Genomic DNA, 27,074 nt, shown 5'->3' with positions numbered 1-27,074 from the left:
CCCCCTTTGGAGTGATGCCAGTGTGTTGTGAGATATGGATTGCTGTTGTTTCCATCTTTCTTCACATGCTTTGCCACAATTTAAAGAACCTAATGATGGTATTTGATATAAAGCAGCACTTGTAAGAGGGGTAATTTATTCTTAGCACAAATGATTGTCCATGTATCTGTCACTGCAACATGTTCTGACCTGCTCTCTTCATTTAAAGCCCTCTAAAGTTCCCTCTGCTTTCTTTCTGCCATGGACTGCATTCCACAGAATAACCCAAAGCCATCTTGAGGGGACTCTCTTAGTCATCAGTTTCCTGTTGGCCATCCCTGGAGCTGCTTTATGCCTTCTTGCCAGTATCCCTCATGCTAGCTGCTGTGATGTGAGCTCCTCCCACCCAAAAAAAAAAAAAAAAAACCAAAAAAAAACCACAAAAAAACCCCAACTAACCCAGTTGCCTTGGGTGATGTTCATTCTACTAATGCACATTGCTGTGATAAGAGGAAGGACTGTCACTTGAGATAGCTGGGAAAGGCAATGAGGAATTTATTCAGCAGAGTGCAAATTGTATTACTTTCTCTTGCAGGGAGCCAGCAGGTACCAGTGGTTGGTGTGAGGTGGAGAATTGCTTGGTGTTGGATCTGTGACTGTGATCTTCACCATGCACATGCTGTGCCTTCCTCATTCATTGCTTGCTTCTATCTCCTTCTTTTCCCCAAACATGGAAGGATAGAGGCTGTTGTCTTTTATTCCCTGGCTGATGGAAGAGCAGCCTTTACACTTCTCTTCCTATGGATTGTGTCCTTGCTGTTAAAACCTCATGTGAGGGCCCTTCTGCTGCCTTCCTGCTCAGCCAGCAGGGTTCCAGGGCTCCTTTCCATGATCCCTGCCTGGGCTGGCAATCATGTCCTCACACACCAGACCTTGTGCTCTGGGTGGTGGGAAGCTGAGCCTGCATTTGGGTTCTGCCACCTCCATCTGGGGGAAAACCAATATTTCTGTGCAGCTGGGGGCCCCTGGGGTGGGGAGGCAAGGTTCACACCTTGGCTTTCAGCAGAAATGCTCAGGCACTCCCATGTCACAGACATCTTTTATGAAAAATCATTTCTTTAGGATTTTTCTTCTTGAGAAGCTGAGAGGCCTCAGGAACAAAATGTAAACAATGATTATCTGCTGCTGTGGAATGCAACAAGTAGATCTGTGATCGGTCTCATGTGGTTGTTTCTAATTAATGGCCAATCACAGTCAGCTAGCTTGGACAAGGAGTCTGAGCCACAAGCCTTTGTTATCATTTTTTCTTTTTCTATTCTTAGCTAGCCTTCTGATGAAATCCTTTCTTCTATTCTTTTAGTATAGTTTTAATGTAGTATATATCATAAAATAATAAATCAAGCCTTCTGAAACATGGAGTCAGATTCTCATCTCTTCCCTCATCCTCAGACCCCTATGAACATGGCCACACTCCCACACAGCTTTGGCTGCTGGCTCAGTTCTCAGTGCCCTGGTTTTGGTTTGGTTTGGTTTGGTTTGTTTCTGTTTGGATGGGAGGGAGGAGGTTTGATGGAGTGATCCCTGTGGCCCCTTCCTTTGGCTTTACTCTTCCACAGGATGCTTTTCCTTGCTTTTCTGAGCCCCCCCTGCCCGTGCAGCTGGTGGTGTGGGAGCTGTGGGCAGTGCTTGGCTGAGTGGAGGTGTCACTGAAGCCTTGCCACGTTCTCAGTTCCAACTGGGACTCAAGCAAGGCTGCACCATCACTTTCTTACCTTCAGTCACCTCGTGCAGCTCTACACCTGCTGCGTCTGTCATGGGCTCACTCAACCTACCAAAGTCTGGTTTTTGTCTCCACTTTCCAGGATGAGAGCCCTTGGTCAGATGGGTTTGGACCAGGGACCATAAAGGAGTCAATTCCTTCCAGCAGGGTCTGGCCTGGTGTCCCTGGTTGTTCTGGCCCTCACCTGTGTCTCATCTCTCTGCTGCCCTGGGCAGCTCTGGGCTGTGAAATGGGAAACACCCCCTTGATTTTCAGACTGAGATCCACAACCAAGGCAGGACCTAAAGCCTTGAATAGACTGAAGTGGGGTTTTGTAGGAGAAAGCCATTTGTGCAAAGCACACCAGGTTTATTTGTGAGTTTGTATGGGGTGAAGGGAGTGGCTTGGTGTTTAGTTTTGATCAAAATATTTTTAGAAGTAGGTCAATTACACACAGCATTCCTCAGCTTTCATTTCCCTGTCAGTCATTAGAAATGTTGCATTTTTGTTGTCTTTCACCTCTAAATTGAAATAAAGGAAATAAATTTTATTAGAGTATCTCTATCTCTACCTCTTAAATGCTTAAAGTTGGTTCAGAACTGAGTATCAATAATTGCATTGTATTCATTTATTTTTAACTTGACTCTAAGCCTGAAAACAACCAAGCAGAAAAAGTATTTAATAACCAGCAAACTTAGAGGAGCAGAACACATAGCCCAGTGCTGTTAACATCCTTCAGCAAAAAAGATTAAGTACTGCTGTCATCATTTAAGCTTTGGGGGGTGGGAGAAGGGAGAGAGGAGATGTCTGATCCACTTAATGCAAAGTATAAATTGATGTCATTTTAATTTTCTTCTTATAAGATTTACCACTTTACATGTAAATACCAGGCAACACTGTGGCTATGCTGGATTTCTGATTCATATGGAGAATGTGTTCATCTGCTGGAACTTAACTGATCACTCTGAGTTAAGGGGAGGATAATAAAAAGCTATGGAGTGAATAATGGAAGGATTTAAAAATGAGGCATGGGGGGCAGAAGATAGGATACAGAGTAATTTTGGAGGTAAAACTACAGTTGAGATTAACAATATATTTCTGGACATCTGGCTGATCTAAAGTCTGTCTGGTGATTGTCTTGTAATTGTTAAACCTGCTGCCTTTATGTGTGGGATTAGGCCTTTTTAAATATGCATGCAAAAGGCAGAGTGGTTATTGATTCTGTGCAGCATAATTTGTGTGGATCTTAGTTTGGAGTCAAATGGAGTTTATTTCTACTTTAGTTCACACACACTCAGATCTTGTTTAGCATTTTTCTCAAATGCAATGTCAAAACGAGCATCTGGGAGAAGCTTAGTGATAGGGAATGAGTTTAAAATAAAAGTTACCATTTTTAGAGGGATTGATTTATAAAGGAAAAATTAGCATCTTTTTAGTTACTAAAACTGTATCTTCTGAACAATTGTATTAAATTTAGCATCTAAGGATCCTGCATCTGTATTTAATCCCTTTCACTGCCACAGATCTTTAATTAAAGACTCTTCTATCTTTATGCCAATTAATTTGAGATCCTAACCTTTGTGCTGAACAGAAATGGTTGCAGGAGCTCTGCTGACATCCTCAGTGCTGTTTGTAAAGAAAGAAAACTCCAGGAAAAGCCATCAATATCAGCCCCCATGGAAACACCCGAGCATTTCATTAGCGGCTGTAAGCTGCAGTGACAATGAGCTGGAGGGAAGGCTTTATTAGGCCAGAGGTGGTAAATGGAAAATTGGCAGCAGAAAATCAAAGTTTGATCATGAACAGCCCCTCACAACTGCAAACAGCATCTTATTGTCCGTGGGTTTGCATTTCCACCATGCCCTGATCACAACTGTGCCAGGCCACATAATAAATAAATAACCCAACCTTCACGAGCAGGAAAAAACAGAATGATGGCTCAGAGCCAGCCAAAGCTGCTCTGCAGCCATCTGCTCAGCATCAGCCCAGCACCAGCCTGCATGCTGAGAGCAGGGAGTACAGATCATTCCCCAAGGCCTGATGGTCAAAATGTCACTGATTTTATGTTCTTTGCAGAGGATATTTGATGAGATATTAAATTCCTTACAGCAACCATCTCCACTGGTGTTTTAGCTACATGTGTATATTAGAAATTCACTGTAAAAATGTTGTGTCTATATTAACAGGCTGAGGGTAGGGAGAATACTTTGATTTGCTGTTCTAAGATGGTTTAAATGGAAAAAATGAACACAATTCAAGGGATGTAAGAGAAGGGACAGATTAATGCTGGCACAAGAGCAGTCAGAAAAGGATATTCATGTAGAGTCACATTTCCATTTAGGTACCTAAAAGTGCTGATAGGTCCTGCAGTTTTCAGATGGTCAGGCTGCTGGACCTCTGTGCAGTGAAAGACAGCCTGTGGAAATTAGGTGTCTGTTTTCTACTGCATTGTCTCTTCTGAGTATCTTGGTGCTTTTGAAATGTCCTTATTTACATGTTAGGCTTTTTACATCTCTGCAATCTGGTTTAAGTGGGTATGGAAGCTGCAGCCTCTGTTTTTTATCCTCTGCCCTGTGATGCCCATTCTTGGGCTCAATCTTCATGCTTTAGTAGTGTTGACAACTAAAATCAACGCTGGGTTTTTGGACAAGAGATGGAAGAAAGAAATAGAGGACATGGCAGCTCACAACTCTGGTTTAGGGTTTAGATACCTAAAATCTGTTAAAATAAGTGACCTATATAGACTAATAAGTAGTCTACAAAGTGTTTTCATGGATGGAGAATTCTAAGCCTTTATTTCAGTGTTTCTGCTGTCAGTTCAGGCAATATTTTGTGGGTGTGGGTGTTCTTTGTCCTTGGGGGAGTGAAACACTTTTAGGTGATAAGAAAGTAAAAGTGACACCTGAGAACTCTGTTCAAGTAATGCTGGGTGGATTTAGAGATTTAGAGGAATGGGGATTGAAAGTGTAGCAAAAATTGTCAGGTGTAGCAGGAATTGTCAAGTTGGAACATAAAAGCTGTAAATGAGATCTACCTTTATTCTTTTTTTTCCCAGCCAGCTTTAATTTAAACTGGCTGTGTAACCAGTTTTATGTGTGATCCACAGAGTCACGCAGGCCATGTGTGCTTGCAGAAAGAAAAGAGTTAAGAGCATGACTGAAAACTGCCAATAAAGCTGCCCTTAGACCTTGCACTGTTGTGAGCATCACTGGTGCAGCTGCTGCTGAAGGAATCACCTGAGCAGCCCAGAAACTCTGATTTCTGCAGCAGTCATGGTGCCTTCCACACTCATGCTGTAATAATCTGAATTTGGACAAATCATACTCTGCTCCAGAGGAGATTTCATCAGGGCTCTGCTCTGTAATACCCTTATTTCCACGTGCTGGAAGTACACAGTTTGCACAAGCATTTTCCATGCCTGCTTTGCCCTGGTAGCTAATGCTCACCTTTTGAGCAGCTTTCAGGTGCAGGCCTTTCATCTGGAATTCCTGAGTTCTGAGACCAGGCTATGCCAGAGGTCTGTATACACCTGCTCAGGACATTACACAGTTATTCAAGTTCCTTCTGTTTTGGTGTGGAATGCTTCCATTTCCTCCAGTGTCCTTTTTGTGCCAATGCTTGTCAGAACTCAGTGCATCCCTCACCATCCTGCTGAGGATCCCACTGTGGGGCTCGGAGACCCTGGCATGCAGCCCAGAACACCTGGGGATTTGATTATGACCCCTGGAGCAAGTTACCAGCTTTGTATGAGGACCTGAAAGTCACAGAGGTTTGAATAATATAACTAATTAAATTAATTAAATAAAATTATCACAGGGCGCAAATGTAGATTTTAGGATTTTTGGTATGGGGGTTATGGGGACAAGATGGAGGAACTTGGGTGTGCCTAGCCTTACTACTACTACTACTACTTCTTCTTCTTCTTCTTCTTCTTCTTCTTCTTCTCCTTCTCCTTCTTCTTCTCCTTCTCCTTCTCCTTCTCCTTCTTCCTCTTCTTCTTCTTCTTCTTCTTCTTCTCCTCCTTCTCCTTCTCCTTCTCCTTCTCCTTCTCCTTCTCCTTCTCCTTCTCCTTCTCCTTCTTCTCCATTTTCTGCAGTGATGTTGGCACTTTGGGATTGGTTTAGAGTAGAAGTGCACTGTCTAACGTAGGTGATAGGTATTGGGAATTAAGTGTAAATATGTTATACGCAGTTTGTAGTATAAAAGGACAACAGCACCTCAGGGGCAGTCAGAGTACCTGTGGCTGCCCTGCTGAGCAGACCTCATCTGGGCAGGAGGAAAATTTTATAGATAAGAATTAATAAACAACCTCAAGACTGAAAACTGAAGAGCTCAGACTCTTTCTTCAGCCACGTGGGATGAAACAGAGACATCCTGCACATCTCAGGGCAGCAGTTATCAACAGCTACCCAAGAAGTGCTGGCCATTTTCATCCTCAATAAACTTTCCTTAGGATGTCCCTCATTTTTTGTAACACTCATAAAAGCAAGGCAGCTCCAATGCAGGCAGAATTTCTCTAATAACCTCTGCTGGCACAGGTGATTGCAGCTCCCCCTGTGCTGGCAGCTCCTTTGTCATCAGGCTGTTTCAGTACAGCTTTTTTGTGTTTTCCTCGTGGTGCTCTGTCAGCAGGTTTCCTGCAGGGAGCTCAGATGATTCCTGTGGTATTTCTGTTGTATAAAAAGTGAGTCAGCTTTTCAGAAAGGGTTATTTGGGTTAATTTGCAATAACCAAGCTTCAGTGAGCCTTGCTTTCTGCATGGTTTTATCCCACTTCCTACTTTCCTCTGTGCATTCACTTAACAAAGCAAGTGAGACAAACTAGAAAAAATATTTTTCTGGTAATTTTTTTTTTTTTTTTTGGTCAAAGTAGAACATCTGTTTAAACTAATAAAACCTTGGGGTTTTCCTTCATTTAGCTGCAGTAATGCAGGCAATGCTGCTAAAGATGTACACTGATCATCTGGATATGAAAGTTAATGCTGGTTTTAAGTTTTGAAAGAAATATTTTCATAATATTGTTGCATTTTGATGGGGCATTGAAAATTTAAGAAATAAAAGTGAAGGTAATACCTTGCTGATGGCTTGCTTCCAGATGCCACTCATTCCAAGAAGTGGAGGCAATGGCTCATACCCAGTGGTATGACCATGCAAGAATATTATTTTATTTTCAATAGGTGGGCCCTAGTTTCCCATTTATACTGACACTTTATGAGCTTGTACAATGAAAACTATATCTACATTTACTTAACTTTTTTTCTAATATTTCTAATATTTTTTTTTACTTTTTTCTTGTACTTTTCTTTTACTTTTTTGTACTTTTTTCACTTAAACAGTGCAGTTGCTGTAATGATGCATCAGGGGTGTATTTACTTGTGCTGACATTAAAATATCCATTTGAATGAGAAAATATTTTCCTCAACAGAAGTGTAAATGTGTTTTAGAAGCCCTCACCGTTCTGTATTGATCAGCAAATTTGACTAAAGTAAGTTCAGCTTACTTTGTCATGTTGGCATAAAGCATTTGCCTCTGTTTGAGCAATTCCACTGGGGAAGAGGGCAAAGTACACAGAAAGAACATTTTTTCATTATAGTTGAAGCATTGCTTTGCTTTGAGGCATCTCCAGGGGTGCACTTACCTAAGCTTTGTTTTGTAAGGCAGTTTGATCTCACAGAGGCATCATTTATCCCATGTGGAGCATTCCTGGGATGTGTTCTCCTCTGCACACTCATTTATGCATTTGTGCTTTGCATCCAGCCATGGCTCTTTGCCTCTGTGAATGACATCCATCTAAACCTTTAAGTGCAGGTTGCTCTGCTGACCAAAGTGTTCAGCCCCACTCCCTGAGCCAGAGGGACCATCCAGAGCCCCCAAAAATCCCTCTCCTATATCTGGCAACCCCACACTGCTCTTGGAAGGGATGCACCAAGTCCCTTTTCTGTGTCTAGGACATGGATGTGGTTGGTTGGATGTTTCTCCTATAATTTCTTTAGAAAGATACAAAGTGGGAACCTGGAAGATGGAAGGTAAGAACTTGGTGGCCTGACAGACAAAGGTTTTTGCCTGATCTCTTGAAATGGTGTAATGGTAGAAGGGGTTAGTTCTAAGCCATTTGCATTTTGCACAGAACATTTTAAGTCAGATTGTTTGTCTTTCTTGCTGTGTTACAGAGTGGTACTTTTTCTTTAATTGACAAGGCATTCCTCTAGTGTTATATTCATAGTGTTTGGGTGACTTAAAGGTCAGTGAGCTGCAGTGTGCTTAATTCACAGTGTATCTGGAGTATCTTTTGAAAATATGCCCCTATTGGCACAAAAAGAACAAGATTAATTTTTGTTAATTTTAAATATTCACATTTCTTGATGTGGCATGTTTTGGGATGCTTTCTACTGATCTTGATTCTGAGTTTCTGAAGCTTCAGTGCAGCAAAATGCACTGCAAAATGCATCAAGACTTTGCAGTGTAGAAATTTGAAACTAAAGCACCAAGTTGAGTGTAAGTGAAGTGGGATTGGAAATGTCCATGTGGGAAAGTGCCATAAGAAACAGAATAAAGGAACAGCATCTTTTGCTATAGAGGATCCTTTGTGTGAAGTTCAACCAAGGAACCAAGCAGCAAGAAAATAGAGAATGATATTAGACTCTCTCAGAGAAGTTCCTGTCACTTGTTGGGTTGTGTCTTCTCCAGATGTTGATTTTGGAGCATTCCCTGTCAGTAACACTTAGATGGGAATAGCATATTTTGGTTTTGGAGAGGCAGAACTTGCTGGGACTGTTTGGCAGGGCTGTCACAGCTGGAAGCAGCCTTTGTTTTCTCCCTGTAAATCCTTAGAAAGTGCACAATTCCCAAGCTTTCACCTCCACAACGTTCAGGCAGGAGAGCTCCCCAACAGCCAGCCATGCTTGGAAACCATAGGGTCCCCTTTTAATATAATCCATATCAAAATGCAGGTCCTTATAATTCTGTATGTTAATTAAGTAGGTGGATGTGGTCCTTTTGCATGTGCCTGGAGTTTGGAAGAGAGCTCTGCTGTGTGTTAACACGGTGCTTGGCAGCATGAGGTGGAAAAGGTGTGTCTGGTCTTTTCCCATACTGTTTGGTGCCAAGGTTTTTAATTTTTTCTTTAATTACTGTTGTTATATATGGATGAGTGGAGCAGTTTGATTTTTGTTTCCTTCCTTGCTGGTACTGCTGCTCTGTCATTGCTCCCAGGCTCTGATATCCTGAGCTGAGGGAAGCTTAGGATGCAGGAATGTCTCTGAGAGAGTCTAATATCATTCTTTATTTTCTTGCTGCTTGGTTCCTTGATTTGGTAAACCACCATGGTGCTGGTGTGCCATCCTGGATGAACAGTGTGCATCAGCTACAGCCAGCTAGGATGGAAAATTTGGGAGCCTCATCCCTGCCTGGACTCACAGAACACTCCTGGTGACAGCTGCTGGCAGGGAGTAGTAAGAGCTGGTGAAGTAAAAGAGGAAAGCTTGGTAGAGTAATCAACTACGAATTTTTATGGCTCATGCTCAGCCTTTTAAAGTTTTCTATTTTCTGTTGTTAGTAGGTGGTTCCCCAAATTGGAACCTATAAAGAGCAGAGATGAGGCTTGAATAAGATCAACTGGCAACAGGGCAAACATGAATTTTACAACAACCAGTCAAATGAAATAAAACAGAATGATGTGTATAATGATGGTAACATTAGCTTGCCTTGCTGCTCATATGAATGCTGGTAAGATAAATATTGAATATCTGTAAATAAACTAGCATTATACCAGCATGAAATCCCCCTCCAAACTGTAATTCTTCTTGAGAAAGATGCAGTGGTTTTCTTTAATCTTTTCAACAGAGGCTCTGCAGTGAATCATTCCCTTTAATTGCTGTTCTGAAACACATAACAGGTTTTTTAATGCCTACTTTTTATATTTGTCTTTTTTCTTTCCGTTAATTGCAGTACTTCCATTCAAGCTTGAAAATGAAATTGCTTCCTCAACGTATTTCTCCTCTGCTTTATGTAAACATAGGGGGGTTTATTAGCCCAATTTCCAGGGAAGATGGAAGTGCACTAACACCGAGCACACAGAGAGATTTTAGTCAGCTGTTGTAGTCACAGGCACTTTAAAGGAAACTCAGAAGAGTTGGCAGGCAGAGCAAACCTCATCTCCTCTCACTCTGTGGAATTTATCTTGTGCCTGGGGGACTGAAGAGCAGCACCAAAACCCAGTGGGATGGCTGCTCCAAGAGGCTCAGAAAGGCTTTGCCAAGTTGCACTCTGGAACTGTGTGCAGCACAGCCAAAATCAGATAAAGTCCTTCCCTTCCTTTCCTTTAAACAACCCACTTGCTTAATTTATTTCCATTGATTGCAGATTTGGTTAGCAAGTATGTTAACTGAATATCAAAACCTGATTACAGCTGATGAGATGAACAGGAATAAAAAAGCCTGGAAGTATTTAAAAATTAATCATCTTTCATAGCAATAAGATATGCAAAATCCCATACAGTTTGGTCCATCTGTCATTTAGGACATCATTGCAGCTCTTCCAGGAAAAGAAAACTTGAAGGATTAAGCAGCAAGTGAGCCCCAAGTACTAGATGTAGAAATTTACGAGTTTTATTTAAAACCCATGAGTAATCCATCCCTTCTGCAAATCTCATACTCCATCTCAAATAGCAGCAGCATTCCTGCTCAGATTTGGGGTGTTTTGGTGGTTTTGCCAAAGGACATTCCATAGGCCAGGTGGAGGCTCAAGGCAGGGATGAAGATGGAAGCAGCAGCCTTTGCCTCCCAGGGCTCTTCCAAAGGGGACTGGCAGCAGCTCAGCCACAAATGGCTCAGACATTTCAGACATTTCAGACATTTGTCCCTGTGCTCCCACAGGAGCTGTGGCAAAGCTTCAGGATGGGGTGAGGGAATCCTGCATGATGCCATCTCACAGCTGCTGGACCCATGCCAAAGAATGAGTTTCAATTGGTGGCAGACCTGTGGTTAAAAGGCTTTCCTGGAGGCATCACCGTGCTGGTGGGGAATAGGGTTGCAGGTCACTTTTGTCTTTGGTATTGTAATTATCTGGTATTTTTTACTGGTTTTGCTGTTGTGGAGTGGTGGCTTTTGGGGTTTTGTTGTCCTTTCTGTTGCTGAGGTTCTTTTGTGTTCCTTTGGTTTGATTCAATTTTTTGGCTTAGTTTGCTTTTGCTTGGGTTTTTTTGTTCTTTTGTTTTGTTTTGTTTTAGTGCTGTTTTGCTTTTCTTACTAATCAAACATCTGGGTTGAAATTTTAAAGTTTTGTTTCTGCTCTGGCTGACATTTTTTGGTGTTGCTTCAGCTGGAATTTGAGTGCAGGCTACATAAAAAATTTCTTTTCCCATGCAAGCACATATAGTCATACACACTCAAAAGTGTCAGTATTTGAATTAGGCAGCTCTGACATGTAGCAAAACCCATAATATATGAGGAATATGCCTTTATTTTCAGGCACATTCTCAAGTGAATCCCCACAAACAGGATTCCAGTGTCTCAACCATTTAAGCACCAGTATATGTGTGTGTATAGGAATATAAAACACAATTCAGTTGTTTCTTTTAATTTCATCCAGAGAGTTTTGGTAAATGGTTACAGGTATTTTGAAATCATATTTATAAGCCATGGTGTGAAATTTTGATTCTGCAATCCTGTTGAGATTTGGGGCAGATATTTCCTTCCTCTCTCTAAAAAAGCATTAAAGTATTAAAAGCAGCTTCTGGCTTTGGCTCCTGTAGCAGGAGCAGCACATGGAAAGCAGAGCTGTGCACAAATGAACAACAGAGCAGTGTGAAAACTGTCATGTAGATGCAGAACCAGAGTGCTGGACCTTGGCTGGGCAAAACTGGGCTGTTTTAGAGTAGAACAAACCTTACTTTTGCCATCCTTAGCCTTGTTTAGTTACCTTTTTCATTTCCTTGACTGTGTTGCTGTTTGCATTTGGGAGGACAGGCATAACTGAGGTATGGGTGAGAGCAAATGCAGATGGTTTTGGAGAACATGGTTGGTTTTGAAGGACTGACCTGGGTATGATAAACTAAGAACATTTTATTTCTCATGTGAGCTGTACAATAGCACAGTGGGGAGCCATCCTGTGTGCATTGCCTCCAAAAGCAGAGCTCCAGAAAACACTGGAGCATGGTGAAGAACACAAAAGGAGAACATGGCTCATGTGACAGGAGAAAGGGAAACAACCAGAAGTCTTAATGATGGAACAAATGTGTTCTTTCTGGGAAAAAAAATAAACCAGCTCCTCAGTAGGAATGGCAGTCCTCAGCTCATTCTGAGTATGATGAGGATGTAAATAACCAGTGATTTTCCATAAAATGGGATCAGGACACGAGGGGCTTGGTTGCAATAATAAAATCCTTTTTCAACTTTAAACAAAACCTTATCATTACATGTGCCCTCGAGCTGATTTTTGGATGGACTGAACTGAAATTAATGCTGCAGCTGACAACCTTCTTGCCAGAGGCTCTGACAACCTCCATCCAGCCTGGCTCTGCAGGGATGGAGGCTGAGACCCTGCTTTCCCCCTTCCTCTTCCTAGCTCCAGCCTTTCAGGCATTCAGTGGGACCCCCAGCTCTCCACTGGTGCAGCCCCCATCCCCTGTGAAGGGATGAAAGCTGACACCCTTGCAGGCCCTGTTGTGTTGCTGTTTTCCCCTCCCTCCCTCTCCCAGAGGAGGAGGCTGCTCCCACCCTCACCACCCTGATTTGCACCCTCCATGAGTTCATGGCCAGCATGGGCTCCGTGTTCCCAGCTGGGCTGTCCTGGGGCACAAATGGAAGAAGATTAATTTTTGTTAATTTTAGATATTCACATTTCTTGATGTGGCATGTTTTGGGATGCTTTCTACTGATCTTGATTCTGGGTTTCTACAGCTGCAGTGCAGCAAAATGCACTGCAAAAAATGCATCACGACTTTGCAGGGTAGAAACTTGAAACTGAAGTACCAAGTTGAGTGTAAGTGAAGTGGGATTGGAAATGCCCATGTGGGAAAGTGCCATAAGAACAGCAGGATAAGGGTTAAAGGAACAGCATCTTTTGCTCTAGAGGATCCTTTGTGTGAGGTTCAACTAAGGAACCAAACAGCAAAAAAATAAAGAATGATACTAGACTTTCTCAGAGAAGTTCCTTAACCAGCTGCCTCTTGTCCTTGGAGTGTAATCCCCCCACTGCAGGTTTATATCCCCTCACCCCTCCTCATCCCCACATGTCTCAGCTCCTGCTCAAGGGACCCTCACTCCTCCTCATCCCTCACTCCTGCCATGGATCTGCTGCAGCATCACCTCAGCTTCCTGAAACAGCCTCCCCTGGGAACTCCTCCCCTTTGGAAATACTCCTCTGGGAATTCCTCCCCTTTGGAAATGCACCCCTGCCTTGGGTGTGCTGTATGTGTGTGCCATGAGTGGTTCCTTGTGGTGTTTGTGAGGTCCCCAGGACAATGTGAGAAATGAGAACTTGACTCCATGTTCTCAGAAAGCTGATATATTTTATATATTATATTATGTTATATTATATTATATTATATTATATTATATTATATTATATATGTCATGTCATAATAATATTAATTATGAATGCTATACTAAAGAAAGAGAAAGGATACATCAGGCTTCACAAGAATGATAATGAAAGCTGAGTCTGACACAGCTGGCTGTGATTGGCCATTAAGTTAAAACAATTCACATGGAACCAATCAAACATGCACCTGTTGGTGAACAATGTCCAAGCCACATTCCAAAGCAGCAAACACAGGAGCAGCAATCCAATAATTATTGTTTCCATTGCTCTCTGAGGCTTCTCAGCTTCCCAGGAGAAAATCCTGGGCAAAGAAGATCAGAATATCACGGTGACAGTTCCTCATCAACACCGTGGTCAGCTGGCATTCAGAAATCCTTTTCCTCCATTATTATTTGCAAATTCAGGAGCTTGAAACTGCTGAAATTGGTCCCAGCACCATGACCTTGCATTTGTTACTAATGAATTTATCATCTCACACCTCAATTCCATATTCTGCTTTTTCTGAAGGTTATTAGGACTGTAGTGCCTTGAATAAAAAATTATTCTGAAGGAGTTTCACACCACTGCTGTTGTGTGCAGTGACTAATGAGCTTGTACATCTCTTTTTAATTCTTTTCAAGTTTTCTTACTGCTAAATCCAATCTTGGTAAGGCTGTTACATGTGCAGGGAGGAATTTATGTGCTGATTGATCCACTGAAATTACCAAAACTCCTTGACTGGGGTCTCTCTCAAAGTCTTCTCTGCCCTGGTCAGTCCTGAGGAACAACAGAGCCTTTCCCCTGAAGCCTGACTCAGCCTGGGCTTTGGACACAGTGTGAGTCTCATGGGCATTTTTCAGAGTGTTTCAGAGACTATTTTTTCAGAATGTTTCTTTTTATTCCTTTGCTTTGTCCACAGAGGCATTATATAAGTTAAGATTTTGCCTTCATTTATTTATCAGGAGGCAAGGAAACAAGAGCATTTACGAAACAAAGTATTTAATTAGGGGTAGTCTTGTTTCAAAACATTTTATTGTCTTGCATTTTTCATCATTTCAAGTGTTATATCTCAGTAAAATAGGTGAACTGTTTTAAAATTTGAGGCCAAGCCATGTCATGCTGAGTAAACAACATTTCTGTCACCTCTGTGAAGGGATTTTAAAGTGAGAGTATGAGGGACAGCTGCTGCATTTAAGCTTCGAAAAACTTTCAGGTACCACAGGTTAATATTCTCTGGCTGTATCACTCTGCTGATGATCAGTTAGTTCCTTCTGTTCTGTGCACTGCCAGACCTCCAAAACATCGCCAGTTCCTCTGGCTAGGAGTGTGCCTGAGCCTTGCAGAGTGGGATGCTGCTTTTGAAGTCTCCACTCTCTAAGTTCTTTTCCCTGAGATGTTCACTCATGCATATTTAAAGCTACATTTCAAGAAATTAGGTCTGAAAATTCCCAGCAGAAATGTATTTTTGGGTTTTATTTTTATCCAGAGATGACCACATTTTTGTCTGCAAGCTGGCTTAAAAGATACATCAATTAATAGAGCCACTGGTGATTAAACTGCAAAGCTGAATATCTTCTCTCATTTAATGAAGTGCCTTACATAAAAATAAGTATTATTCTCATGATAAAGAACTTCATTTTACTGAGATTTCCAACTTCTTTCCTGAAAGTGCAAGGTGTAATAATCTTCAGCATGAGAATATGACTGTTTATTATAATTATTCATCACAGGCATGATATTAGTACAGAGATCAGGTTCCAAATGTCCTTATTCTTCCTGAATCTTCCTACAAGTGGCATGTAATCAATTGTTTCCTTAGAGAAAAATTCTCTAAAAATAGGTATTTGCAGTGTATTAGCAAGAAATCCTTAGTTTTGAGCAATGCTGCAAGGTTGTTTTCAAGTTTTGCCTCCCCACTGCAGTCCTTGTTAGTGCTCTTAGGACTTCCTGGGCCATGTCCAATTTTTTATCCTGCAGCAAATAAAATTACTGTGATGTTTTCTTCCCTGCTGCTCATTAAATGATCATTGACCTCTTCTGGTTGCAAGGAGAAGGTTGCACTCACCTCTATGTGATTTTTAATCTCTTTTCCATACAGAGTAAGTGATTCAGCCCTGGTTGTCATTTCTGCCCCAGCCTGCAAGGAAAGCACCATCAGACCTTGGGGTGTGGTTGGTGTATGGATGGGTGAGGGTGCTGGGAAACACCTGGGTTGTTTATAAAATATCCACTTCCTTTCAGAGGTCATTTAAATCTGTAGTTGATAGAGGCACTATTAAAGTTGAGATTAGTACACACTCTGCTGTCTGCAGAGTTGGTGGTGAGAAGCCAGATCAGCTCCATGATAATTTGGTATTCACTTTGTCATCTGTCTGACAGCCAGTATTTCAATTTCTTTTCATTTTTTTTTACCAGCACTACAGTTTGACCTCTGAGGACCTTAATCTGATGTGAACTCACCTGGGACAACTATTCATGTTCTTGTAATAGTGTCCCAGCTAGGACAAACACTGAAAATTAAAAATATTATTGAAAAGGAAATAGGATAGTAGTCAGCTCACAGAAAGGAGCTGTGCCAGAACAGGGTGTTAAGCTTGATATCAGTGTGTCTAATCAAAATCTCCTCCACTGTGTTTCAGGGCAGATTCAGTATTTGTCCCCTGATTTGAGGGTGGTGGATACTCAGCTCTGACCCAGTGGTGACATGAGAGCAGAGGCAGCATCCCCTTTGGTGTGGCTGGCCTGTGCTGGTATCCCTGGGGATGCTTTCCACATGTAGATTTAATGCACAGGAATCTCAGATTTGCACAGAAACAGCAAGGGCTGTGGTGGATAATCAGTGTTGGGACAGCAGCTAGCTCTGGATGGATGTTGAGCAGCAGGGATCACAACTCAAACAGATTCCTGAGGTGAAGGGATGGAGCAAGATTCCTTGTGGTGGACCTTCCACACATGTAACAGGGAGAGAAAAACCTGAGCCCAAAGCGTGGCAGCCTGCCCAGGTGAGACAGGCAAGGCCTCTCAGAGAGGAATGTGGATTAATCTTAGGGCATTTTTCCTGTAAATCCTTTTGGCTGTGTCTTTCTTGGAAGGGATTATTTACATGGAAAACTGTAAGGAACAAAGAAGAAGAAGAGGGACAGGTCTGAGTTACAAGAGCAGAGTGACAAAGTAATTATGTTTGGCACTGGGGAAATGTGTTAAGAAATGGTGAAGTCAGGAGTAGAAGACACTGAACACTTACATACAAGAATGGCCACTGCAGGTGTTTTTTCCTAACACAGTGACCTTCACAGGCTGTCTCTCAGTTTGCAGAGGGGCCAGGAATGATGATTTATGGGCTTGCAACTTGTTGCCTTCTTCCAAAGGTGCAGCTGGTGGCATCTTCATTTCCTGTTCACTCCAGCAGAGACCAGCCCTGTGCCAAGGTGCCCCAAGCTGGGTTTGCAGGTGTAGCCAAGATCAGCACATGTGAGGACAGAGAATTCAGGTGTGTTGCTGGCTGACAGGCATTCCCATGTTCTGCTGTATCTTGGCCTAATGCTTTGCCCCTGCCTGTGAAAAGCTAAAATTGAGGCTCAAAGGAAGATTTATATCACTTTTAGTCACCTGCCTGCCTGAAGAGGGCCCAGGGGCTGAGGAAGGAGAAGACTCAAAGCCAGCCACTCCCAGGGCTTGACAAGCTGTAAAGCAAGAACATTTTGAATGTGATCTATTGCCTATTTTGGGAAAGTTATAAAATTTTCAGAGGTAGGCCAGTTATTTTTAAGTCTCTCTGGACATACTTTTAACGCAGGATTTGTTCTGGATGCTGTCAAGGTCGGACGTTTTCTTCATGAAAAAGTTTCCCTCCTTTGGGGAAATGTCTGGAAGAGCTAATTAGCTGTGTGCCTTGGTCCTCTCTCATTTCCTCACAGCCTGCTAAACCTTATTGCTAGACCTTTCAGCTTCAGCCAAGATGGATTGAGATAGTTCTTGTCTGCCTTCCCCTGGCTTCATCCTTTTTGTGCACATTACCTATTTTCTCTAGCCTGTTTGAGGAGAAGGTTGCAGGACAGCTGTGAACAGACAGCATGGCTCCACCAAAATGCAGGGAGGCTGGGGTTTGGAAAAGGAAGTTTTTGGAACTGAGAAACTGAAAATGCCAACAACAGGGTTATTTTCCTTATATCTGATTCTTTGCCATTGCTTTGGATTTCTTTTTAAGTGGCCCACATTTTTCATTCATTTAGCAAGGTGAAAATATGAAATGAAATAGAAGAATTTTACCTACAGGGAGATAGATCCTCATTAACGAAGTTGCCCTCCTACATCTCAGTTCTGTAGATAAAGAGCTGGTCCAGAGAAATGCTGAGCTCTTCCTGCTGCTTTTGGGAGTAGAAGGGATTGCTGAGTGCTCTGCAGCAATCAGCATTGGCTTCCAAGTTTTATTTTGACAGACCTTAGGAATCAAAATTTATCACATCAGTAATGAACAGGAGGACGTGAAATATGTGGACCAATAAATCTGCAATTCCTGTTGCACATTCATCTTCACCTCTGTAATTGACAAACTTTAAATATTTCATATGGCAGTTTGAATTAGGGTGTTGTATTGTATTTGCAGGGGATGCCCTGACAAAGGCAGGAATGATGAATCTGACTCCACATTCTCAGAAGGCTAATTTATTACTTTATAATACTTTATTATATTAAAGAATACTATACTATACTAAAGAATACAGACAGTATACTTACTTAATGTTAAAAAGATAATAATGAAAACTCGTGACTCTTTGCAGAATCTCGACACAGCTTGGCCCTGATTGGCCAGAGAGTCAAAACAACTCACACCAGAATCCAATGAAACAATCTCCAAACACATTCCACATGAGCAAAACAGAGGAGAAGCAAATGAGATAAGAATTGTTTTCCTTTTTCTCTGAGGCCTCTAAGCTTCCCAGGAGAAAAGTCCTGGGCAAAGGGATTTTTTCTGAGAATGTGAATGCCACAGTCTTGAATCTTTGGGGATGTGAGGTGTAGAACCTTTCATGCCTCCTGTATCAGCAGCAGCGACCTTCAGATCATGCCACCAGTGCTCTGTGGTTTTTGGGGTGTGGAGACAACAGACTCTTTTAGGAATGGTGTTCATCCAATTGAAATGAGTGCATAGTGTTTTCCTGCCTAATTCTGACAGAACTAAGGACAGTGCACTTTCAGAAGTTATTTTCTGAATACTCCACTCTGCAGATTTTGCTGCTGTTACCTAGAAGAAGGGGATTGATAGTTTAATCTTTGTTTTGGCACTGTTAAAAGAAGGAATTCTCAGACATTTTTCCATTGTCTTTTATTGAGAAACTGCATGTATTTAGTATTAGTTCTCATTTTAGGAATGCCCAGCCTTACCAGGGCATGACTCTCCCTGTGTCCTGTAAAGCTGTGACACACACCCTTGTGTCAGTGCTGTTGGCCACATCTTTGTCTGTGTGTCTCTAAAAAGCAAATGGTTCACTGGACAAGTGGAGTTAGAGCTGACAGTCAGTTCTGCTGTATTTCTGCCTGCCTGTGGCATGGTAGCTTTACCACCACATCCAGACCTGGGAGCAGTACTGTAGGCAACACTGGAAACATCTGTATTGATGCTGAAGAAAGGTAAAAGGACTAGAGAGCCTGTCTGACTGAAATCAGTGACTGGTAGGATGTGCCTGTGGTACCATGCTTGAGGAGAGGCAAGAGGCAGAGTTTGGGGGGGAAGGTTTGTTCACAGATTTTTGATTTTATTTTTTTTTTAAGCCAGAAGAATCCAATTCATCTAGATTAAAACATTCTGTGGGAAAATCATGATTTCAGTGGTGTTTTTGTTAGAAAATGTCCAGGTGGCCCACCTGCTTCATTTCCTGCCATCTCATCAGTCAAGGGCTTCTGGGGTGTGTTTGCTGAGCCTGGGCTCAGAGGCACTGAAATGTGAGACCTGCCAGGGCTAAACAATGTGATTTCTACTTGTGTGCAGCCTTTACAATCCTTGCCCTACTTGGATATCTCCTGTGTTTTGAGGTTTTTTTCCTTTTAACCTTTAAAATTCTGACCTAAATGAAGGTCAGGACTAATAATGTTTTATGGAATGCTGCATCTCTGGTTTCCTGGCTGAGGAAACACGAGTGCAAGGGGCTTCCACTGCAGTGAACTTTGTAAGGAAGATATCATCTAATTTTGATGAAATCCAGGATGAAATAGCTTTCTAATAATGTTTCAAACTAGAGAAAGAACACAGAAAAGAAACAGGAGGTGCAGGGGAAATCCATTAAAACAGTGTGGGAGGCAGGACAGGGTGCAAGCACGAAAAAGAGACTACCAAAACCAGCACAAACCACTTGCAAGCCCATTTGTGGACACAAAACTTTCTGAGTTTCTGGGGTTTGTTGTGATCATGGGAACTGGTCCCAAGCATGGATAAATCAGGCCAGCCCTGGTTGCTGGCAGGAATCTCTCTAGTGATGTTCTCTGCTTGGGTGTGGATATGGGCTTTGCCTGTGTTGTCCGGGGTGGGCTATTTCTGCTTAAACCAAGGCTTGCATAAAGTCCAAGGAAAACTCTGGAGTTTTTTCCTGAATCAAAAGCATTTGGTAAGTTTGTGACAGGCCTTGAAACTTGGGATTTTGGGTCGCTGTTCTCTTTTGCTTTCCCTTAAAAACACCAAAAGACAGGATCCCACGTGTCTTTATATTTAGATATAAATATAAAGAGGAGTGGTGGCAGTTGCTTTTTAGAAGGAAACTTCTTCCTTTTTGGTTTTTTTGGGAGCTTTTTTCCTTTGCAAATGCTTGTTTTTCTGTACCACTCCAGATGTCTCATTTGGGACATGGTGGGCTGTGCAGCTGCCAGGTAATTTCTTCTGTGGCTGCTGAGGATCTGGAATGGGGTTATGACACTTCCCTCACAAGCTGTAGCTGTCATAGCATCTCCAGGACAAATCTTAAAATCCTTGCTGGGCCGTATGAAGACCAGGTTTTCCTGTAGGAATTCACTGGTGGAATTTTACTGATGCTCTCATGCTCCATGTGTGCTGGCTCTTCCAGGTGTTTGTAAATAAACAAAGGTGTTTGGTTTAGGTGTTTGGATGCTCAGAGGGTCTGTAAAAGTCAAAGGACTGGTAATCACTCTCCTCTGACTGCCAGGATATCCAAAATACTTTCTACATCTCCTGTATGATCATTGTCTGAATTGAAACTTTCCTGGAAAGGGAGTAGGGAAGACTGGGGGTGGAATTGTGCATTGGAGAAGGTGCTCTGAGTTTCCTTTTAGAAATTTCAGGTGTAAAGGGACACACAGCACACTGCTTTTGCAACAATTCTGTCACAGGTCACAGAATTAGGCTGTAGGAGAGATTTTGGGTCAAAGGAAGGAGATAAAGGGAAGATGTGTGTACTGATGGTGAGTGTCTGGAGCAGTGTCTATTCCTGCTGCCTTGTTCTCAGGCCAGCATTGTTCTGGCCCATGTCTCTCCTGCTTTCAAAGAAAAATCTAAAACCCAAACCAGAAACCAGTACATTGATTGTTCCCTAACTGTGTGATGGCCCAGAGAGATAGTGATAAAAAGTGTCTTGGAAAGAAGGAAATGAGGCTTGCCTTGGGGTGGAGGTAGGCATTAGTCACACCGCTGCTTGTGCTCTGCTGAATAAAGGTCATGGAAAGGTTTGTAGGGAAGTCTTATGATTTTTTTGTCTTCATGAGCAAAATTCCAGCCAGCAGTGCTGCAGCCTGAGGTGCATCTTCAGCATCTTTGTGGAAACATCTCATCCCCTCTGCACCGTGCCAAGCTTCCCAGGGGCTTAGACCTCCCAAAAAACTCGGGGATTTCCTTAAATCCCTGTAAATCAGAGCTCTATTAGGAAGCAGAAGGGGAGTAAACCACCAAGAGGCTTTCCTCCTTTTTTCCAAAGTCTTTGTGTGCCATAAATTGAATAGGCTCCCCCTGAGACCTGGGGAAACCAAACTCTTAAAATGCATAGTAAAGGGTTAGTAATTGTTTCAAACAGCCAAATAAAAATGCTTTTTATTAGGAGGCTTGAGCTCTCTTTCATATGTGAAGCTGCCTGTTCATTTTGGCAGTGAAGGCTGCTTTTATGCCTCCCTGGGGATGGTGGTAAAACTTTCAGCAGCTTAGGCACAGAAACCAGCCCTTTGTGGAACTGGAGGCGAGAAACCAGAAGTTGTTCTGCAGATTTCCCAGTCCCCTGCAGCTTGCTTTCAGATTTTGCTGATTAATCCACTTTTGTTCAGGACAAGGAGAGGTGAAGTGCAGGGATGGGACAGGCTTGGCAAGGGCATTGCTGTCTGTGGGTTGGTGGGCTCCTCCATGGTTTTTTCTGATATTCAGCTGTTGGGTGCCATAGCAAGAATTCAGCACTTTTCACACAGATGCACTGAAAGATGGACAAGAGCTGGATTCATTCTTATTGCCACTGTGAGCATGAGAGCAGAAGTGTCTGCTAATCCTGTCCCAAGGTGGCAGCAGAAATGCCAGCTCCTGCTGAGGCTGATCAAGGGGAGCAGGGGACAGACAGGGGGACACGAGGAGCTGACTGTGTCTCCCTGGGGCTGCAGGAGCAGATAGCTGTTCTGCAGCTATTCTGCAGGTGCACACTGCATCCTCCCCTGGCAGTGATCACCCCTACATGTTTGTCCTTCAGTGCCAGCCTCAGTGCAACGATGCTGGAGTTTAATTCATCTGTCTGTCCCTCTGGAGTCCTTGAGGCTCCCTCCTGCCAGCAGCACGGCACCAGCACATCCCTGCAGGATCACTGAGTGCTTTGGATGCCCTCCCCAGTGGCTCCTGGTTGGAACCCTGCTGGCTGGGAATTTTAGGCTTTCTGTGCTGACAAACACTGACCCCCAAGAGAACACTGCATTTGACCTGAGTTTGTGGAGAAGGCTTCCAAAATTGGATGGTAAAACAGATCGTAAATGTGTAGTTTAAATGGAAGTGTATAATATCACATGGTAGAAAACTTAAAATTTTAAGTTTTAGAATATATAAACAATACTTAAAATAAAAACATAAAACATACATAAAACCAAATAAAAATTTTAAAACAAAAGCTAGTCCTTCTTTTTCACCTTCTTCTTCATAAGTTTAAGTAGCATTGTATAATTAAATTAAAAAATCCACATTAGGAACCAAAAAGTAGTTAGTGACTAAGTTAAAAATAAAAATAACTTAAACATAATTTCTTAATTAGAAAATTTATCCTTAAAAAGACCTTATAAAGAAATACAACTCTATTTTTAGTATATTAAAGTGTATAAAACTCACAATAAGACTATAATATAAATTAAAAGTAATAAACATCTAAATCCAAACACAAAATACCATCTCACACATTTAACCGCAACCTTAACAAAGAAAAGGAAAAGAAAAAAACAACAAAAAAAAAATCCACAGCTCCTGACAGTTTTGTCCCCTTCTTCCACCGGGCAGCACTGACAGAACCAGAGGACACAGTCTCAAGCTACATCAGGGAAGGTATAGGTTGGATATTAGGAAAAACATTTTTCACCGAAAGAATAATAAAGTACTGGAATGCTCTTCCCAGGGAGGTGGTAGAATCACCATCTCTGTGTGTGCTTAAATAAATACTGGCCCTGGCACTTGGTGCTATGCTCTAGTTGAGGTGTTGGGGCATGGGTTGGACTCGATGATCTCAGAGGTCTCTTCCCAGCTCATTACTCTGTGATTCTTTGCAGATCACCGGCGTTATCCTGCTGGCAGTGGGAGTCTGGGGCAAGCTGACCCTTGGCACCTACATCTCCCTGATTGCTGAGAACTCCACCAATGCCCCCTACGTGCTCATCGGGACGGGCACCACCATCATCGTCTTCGGCCTCTTCGGCTGCTTCGCCACCTGCCGGGGCAGCCCATGGATGCTGAAGCTGGTGAGCAAACCCCAGGGCCTGAGCAGGGTTTGGGATCAGCTGGGACTCCCCCACTGTCACTGCCATGGTGATAATTAGCACTGGCTCCATGATTCACCAAAGCCTGATCAATCTCTTTACTATTATTATCATTATTAAAAAACCCATTGCTTTTATAGACAGTTACGATACAGCTGCACCTAACTGGTGCTTTAATTAAAACACCATCACCATTGGCTAATTAAGAACCCACCCTTTGGTAAAAAAATCTCCATAACCACACTCCACATGTTCACAACAACAGGTGCAGCAGGTTAAGAATTGTTTATCACTTTTTCCTCAGATCTCACAGCCTTTCCCAGGATGATGCCTGGGGAAGTTGTACCTGTCACTCTCTGTGACCAGAGAGTCCTGCCACACCCCCACCCCCTGACAGATCTTTCTAGGCACATAAGCTAGAATTTATTAACCATTATTTTCAACATTTGTGTCTTTTGGACAAAGGGGGAAAAAAACCTTCACCAAAACCAGTTTTTGATTGACTGTGACTGAATTTTGCTGCGCATGGCTCATAGGCCCAAATGTTTGGAGCAGGGTGGTGCTGCTGAATTGCTCTGTGAGTTGTTCTACAATCATTCTGGTTTTCTGTGAGCCACACAGATAAATATATTTACAATCTGAAAGATGCCCAAAGCATCATGAATGTGAAATTCTTGCGATTTGTATTTTAAGGGGTCAGTTTAATACCCTGATGTGAAATTATGGAAAGAATAGTTAGTACATCATGAAAGCACAGTAGCCCTTCTTTTTCTCCTAACATTCACTAGGATAGAACAATCCAACCCAAAAAGCAGAGCATTTATGATATATTTGGCCTCACCTCAAAAGCAGCAGGGGCTTGAGGTGCACTGAGCAGAGGGGAAGTTGTCCCTCAGTCCACTTTAACCTCTCTCTATATCAGTTTCTCTATTATGAGTTTTCCAGCCTACCTTAAAATTCAAAATAACTACAGGTTAAACAAACTTCCATGATAAACTGTGTTTCTAGGCATGTTTAGGAGCAAAATGCTGCATGAGGAATGATTTGAAGGCTGGAAATAGCATTTGTGAAGCACTGAATTAGTGAGAAAGGGCTTGACAGTGCTATGCATCTCCTGCTACAGTATTTTGGGAGTGGTTTTCTAAGGAGCTGGGATGATTTTTTCCAGTTTTAACTGCATTTTGAAAACGAAAGGACATGTTAAAGGGAGTTCATTTCCTGAAATGACGGCAGGGAGGGGAAGGGGAGAGGCAGCAGCTGCAATTCCATCAGCTGGCAAGAACCTCTCTGCTGTCTCTTGCTGGTGATGGGCTCTCAGGGCATGTGCAGAGGCTTGCTCGAGTCACTGCAGCCCAGATGAGAAAGGGATAAAGGTGAATGATGATATAAATCCATAGGAAAAATCAGGCTACGCTAGCTGCTCCATAACTTTCTTAAAGCCACTAACACTAGTATGTGCTGTTCCAAGCATGTGGGTTTATTTTCATTGTACATATAAGAAATATTTCTAAACTTCTTTTCTCTCCTGAACAGACAGTGTTTTGACAGCTGCATTAATTGGACACATTTTTTTTGCTAGTTCTGCTTTCACTGTTCTGCTCCTTTCCCCAGTAACCTTTCATGAAAGCTATATTTCCCTTTCTCCACTAAATCCTGCTAGGACTGAATTTAAAATATTTCCTTTCTTAATTAATTGTTACTTAACAGGTGGAGGAAAAAGGTAATTTTTCCTCCAGAAGATTGAGCCCCAACTTCAAATTTTACTATCCCACTTTACAATTTTTCTTTACCTTCTTTATTTCTGCTTAAATATATTTTTAGTACTTGATGAGTGCCTACACTGAAAGCACTGTTTTCAAGGTTTATTTAGCTCCTGATCCAAATGCTGCACCTAAAGCCAAATATGGACCTTGGCTCAGCAAAATATTTGGAGCATATGTCTGGTGTTACTGTGAGAATATTTCCAGTGAAGGCAATGTTTCAGTTCATTCATTGGAGAAACTTCAGGAACCAGGCAGCAAATCCCAGTCTGGCAGTGAGATAGATAAACACAAACCAAAACACCTGGGCAAGCCTGTTGAGCTTAGCAGAGCACCATGCAAACAGGAAAGGTGTGTTTGTATTCCTTATTGCAAGATCAAAACCTGAGAGACTTGGATTCACCTCTGGCACGTGAGTGTGTTTTAATTTATATAAGAATGCTGAGAAATGTGGGAACAGAAATGTCAGAAAAGGCAGTAATTAAGCAATATACATCAGTTATGAGTTGTATAAACACGTGTTACATTCAGGTCATAACCTGTGTATCTCCTCCAAAAGACCTTTGGTTTCTTAACACCTTTGAAGGGTGCCTAGAGGGGAAGGTTACATTTCATGTGATAATATCCATGCTGAGACAAAATTATATCACATTTCATGTGATAACATGTGTGCTGAGACAAAAGCCTGTCGTGCTCTGACTTCTCTTGCCTCCTGCCTTTCCAGTATGCCATGTTCTTGTCCCTGGTGTTCCTGGCTGAGCTGGTGGCTGGCATTTCAGGGTTTGTCTTTCGCCACGAGGTAGGTGGGAATGTGCTGAGCTGGAAGGTGGGAGGTGGAATGTTTGCAGCTGGCAGGGCAGGAGGTCCCTGGAGCATGGAGAACGTGCAGGGCACTGAGCTTGGCTCCAGCACATCTCCAGGCATGGGGCTGCTGTGACACAATAACCTGTGCAGCTCCTAAAAACCAGTGCCGTTCCAAATGAGGGGATTTAGCCAAAGCTCTTGCCCTCAGCTGCCTGCTGATTTACTCTGCAGCTATCAGGTTTTGTGAGTCCACCATGGAAGATCTTCTTTACTCTTTTGCATATGCTGAGGGCTGCAAAATAGATTAAATGCTTTTCTTGAACACAGCTTTTTCAGGCAAATGCTGGTTTATGTAAGGCAGAGACAACTTCTGCATCACACCAGACTTGCTGTTTTGTAAATCTTTTTTTTCTTGGGGGAGGGAGGGGGTGGGGAGGGAGTGGGATGGGATTTCATTTCTATCTTGAGAATAAGGAGAGATTAGAAGTAGAGTGAGGGAGGAAACTGGGACAGGAAGAAGCTTTAAAAAGTGTGATGGTCTAGATTTGTAGTAACACTCCTGCTTTATCCACTGTAATCAGGTCTATCTCTGGCTGTGAGTCCATGGACCTACATGCCACTGGTGCTGAACCAGAGCAGCCCCAGAGACCCTCCTTGTCTCTTCTCTTTGAATGAGCTGGTTTTCCAGCTTTTTTGACATGACATTTCCATTGCTATAGAGTTTTCTGCTGCTCACCCTTGCAAGCAGTGGATTGTTTTTAATGAGGTCCTGAGCCTCATTAGGACAGCCTCAGCCTGTCTACCTGCTGAGGATTCCCATTTCATCCCACCTAACCTGCCACAGCCCCAGTGTCAGGCTGCTCCCTTTTGGGAGAGGCAGACTCCTGTGAAGGCCACAGCCATGTGGGTTGCTCACATCATCTGGTTCCCAGCCCCTTTCCCACCCAGACTGCCATTCCTGATGACATTTTCCACCTGAGGGACCTCTTGTTCCTTACCCAAATCCCTTTGGTGCTGGGGATGCCTGGTCAGGAGATTTATGTCTTACTTTGATGCCGCTGGCTTGTGTCCCAGGGTGTTTGCACAAACTTTGGCTCCCACCTTGCATCCATGAGCAGGGAGAAACATGCAGTCTCCTTCAGAATTAGTGCTGGAACAAAGTGTTTGGGTGGAAAAAGCATAAAATTATACCTTTTTGATAGATTAAGTCATTTTACAGTACTTTTTCATACAAAAACATATCAGTTTGCTGGAGTAGTCTTGTTTCTGTGTCTGATATCCCACTGGAAAAATGGCATAAATTATTCCTGACATTTAAGAAGG

The 27,074-nt window shown here is 42.5% G+C and overlaps 1 protein-coding gene across 1 annotated transcript in view; it reads left to right on the top strand.

Moving 5' to 3' along the window:
• Positions 1-27,074, top strand: part of TSPAN7 (tetraspanin 7) — a 91,353-nt gene that overhangs the window by 49,729 nt on the left and 14,550 nt on the right. Inside the window, exons 2-3 of the mRNA XM_054291306.1 lie at positions 22,981-23,169; positions 25,672-25,746. Coding sequence (XP_054147281.1) covers positions 22,981-23,169; positions 25,672-25,746 — 264 coding nt within the window. The remainder of the gene's footprint in view (positions 1-22,980; positions 23,170-25,671; positions 25,747-27,074) is intronic.

This window comes from Melozone crissalis, unplaced genomic scaffold (genome assembly GCF_028551555.1).
Source record: "Melozone crissalis strain CALT ecotype California unplaced genomic scaffold, PUWL_Pcris_2 ptg000090l_1, whole genome shotgun sequence".
Lineage (NCBI taxonomy): Eukaryota > Metazoa > Chordata > Aves > Passeriformes > Passerellidae > Melozone > Melozone crissalis.
Note: the sequence above shows the minus strand (reverse complement) of the source record. Positions and strands in the feature narration are given on the sequence as shown.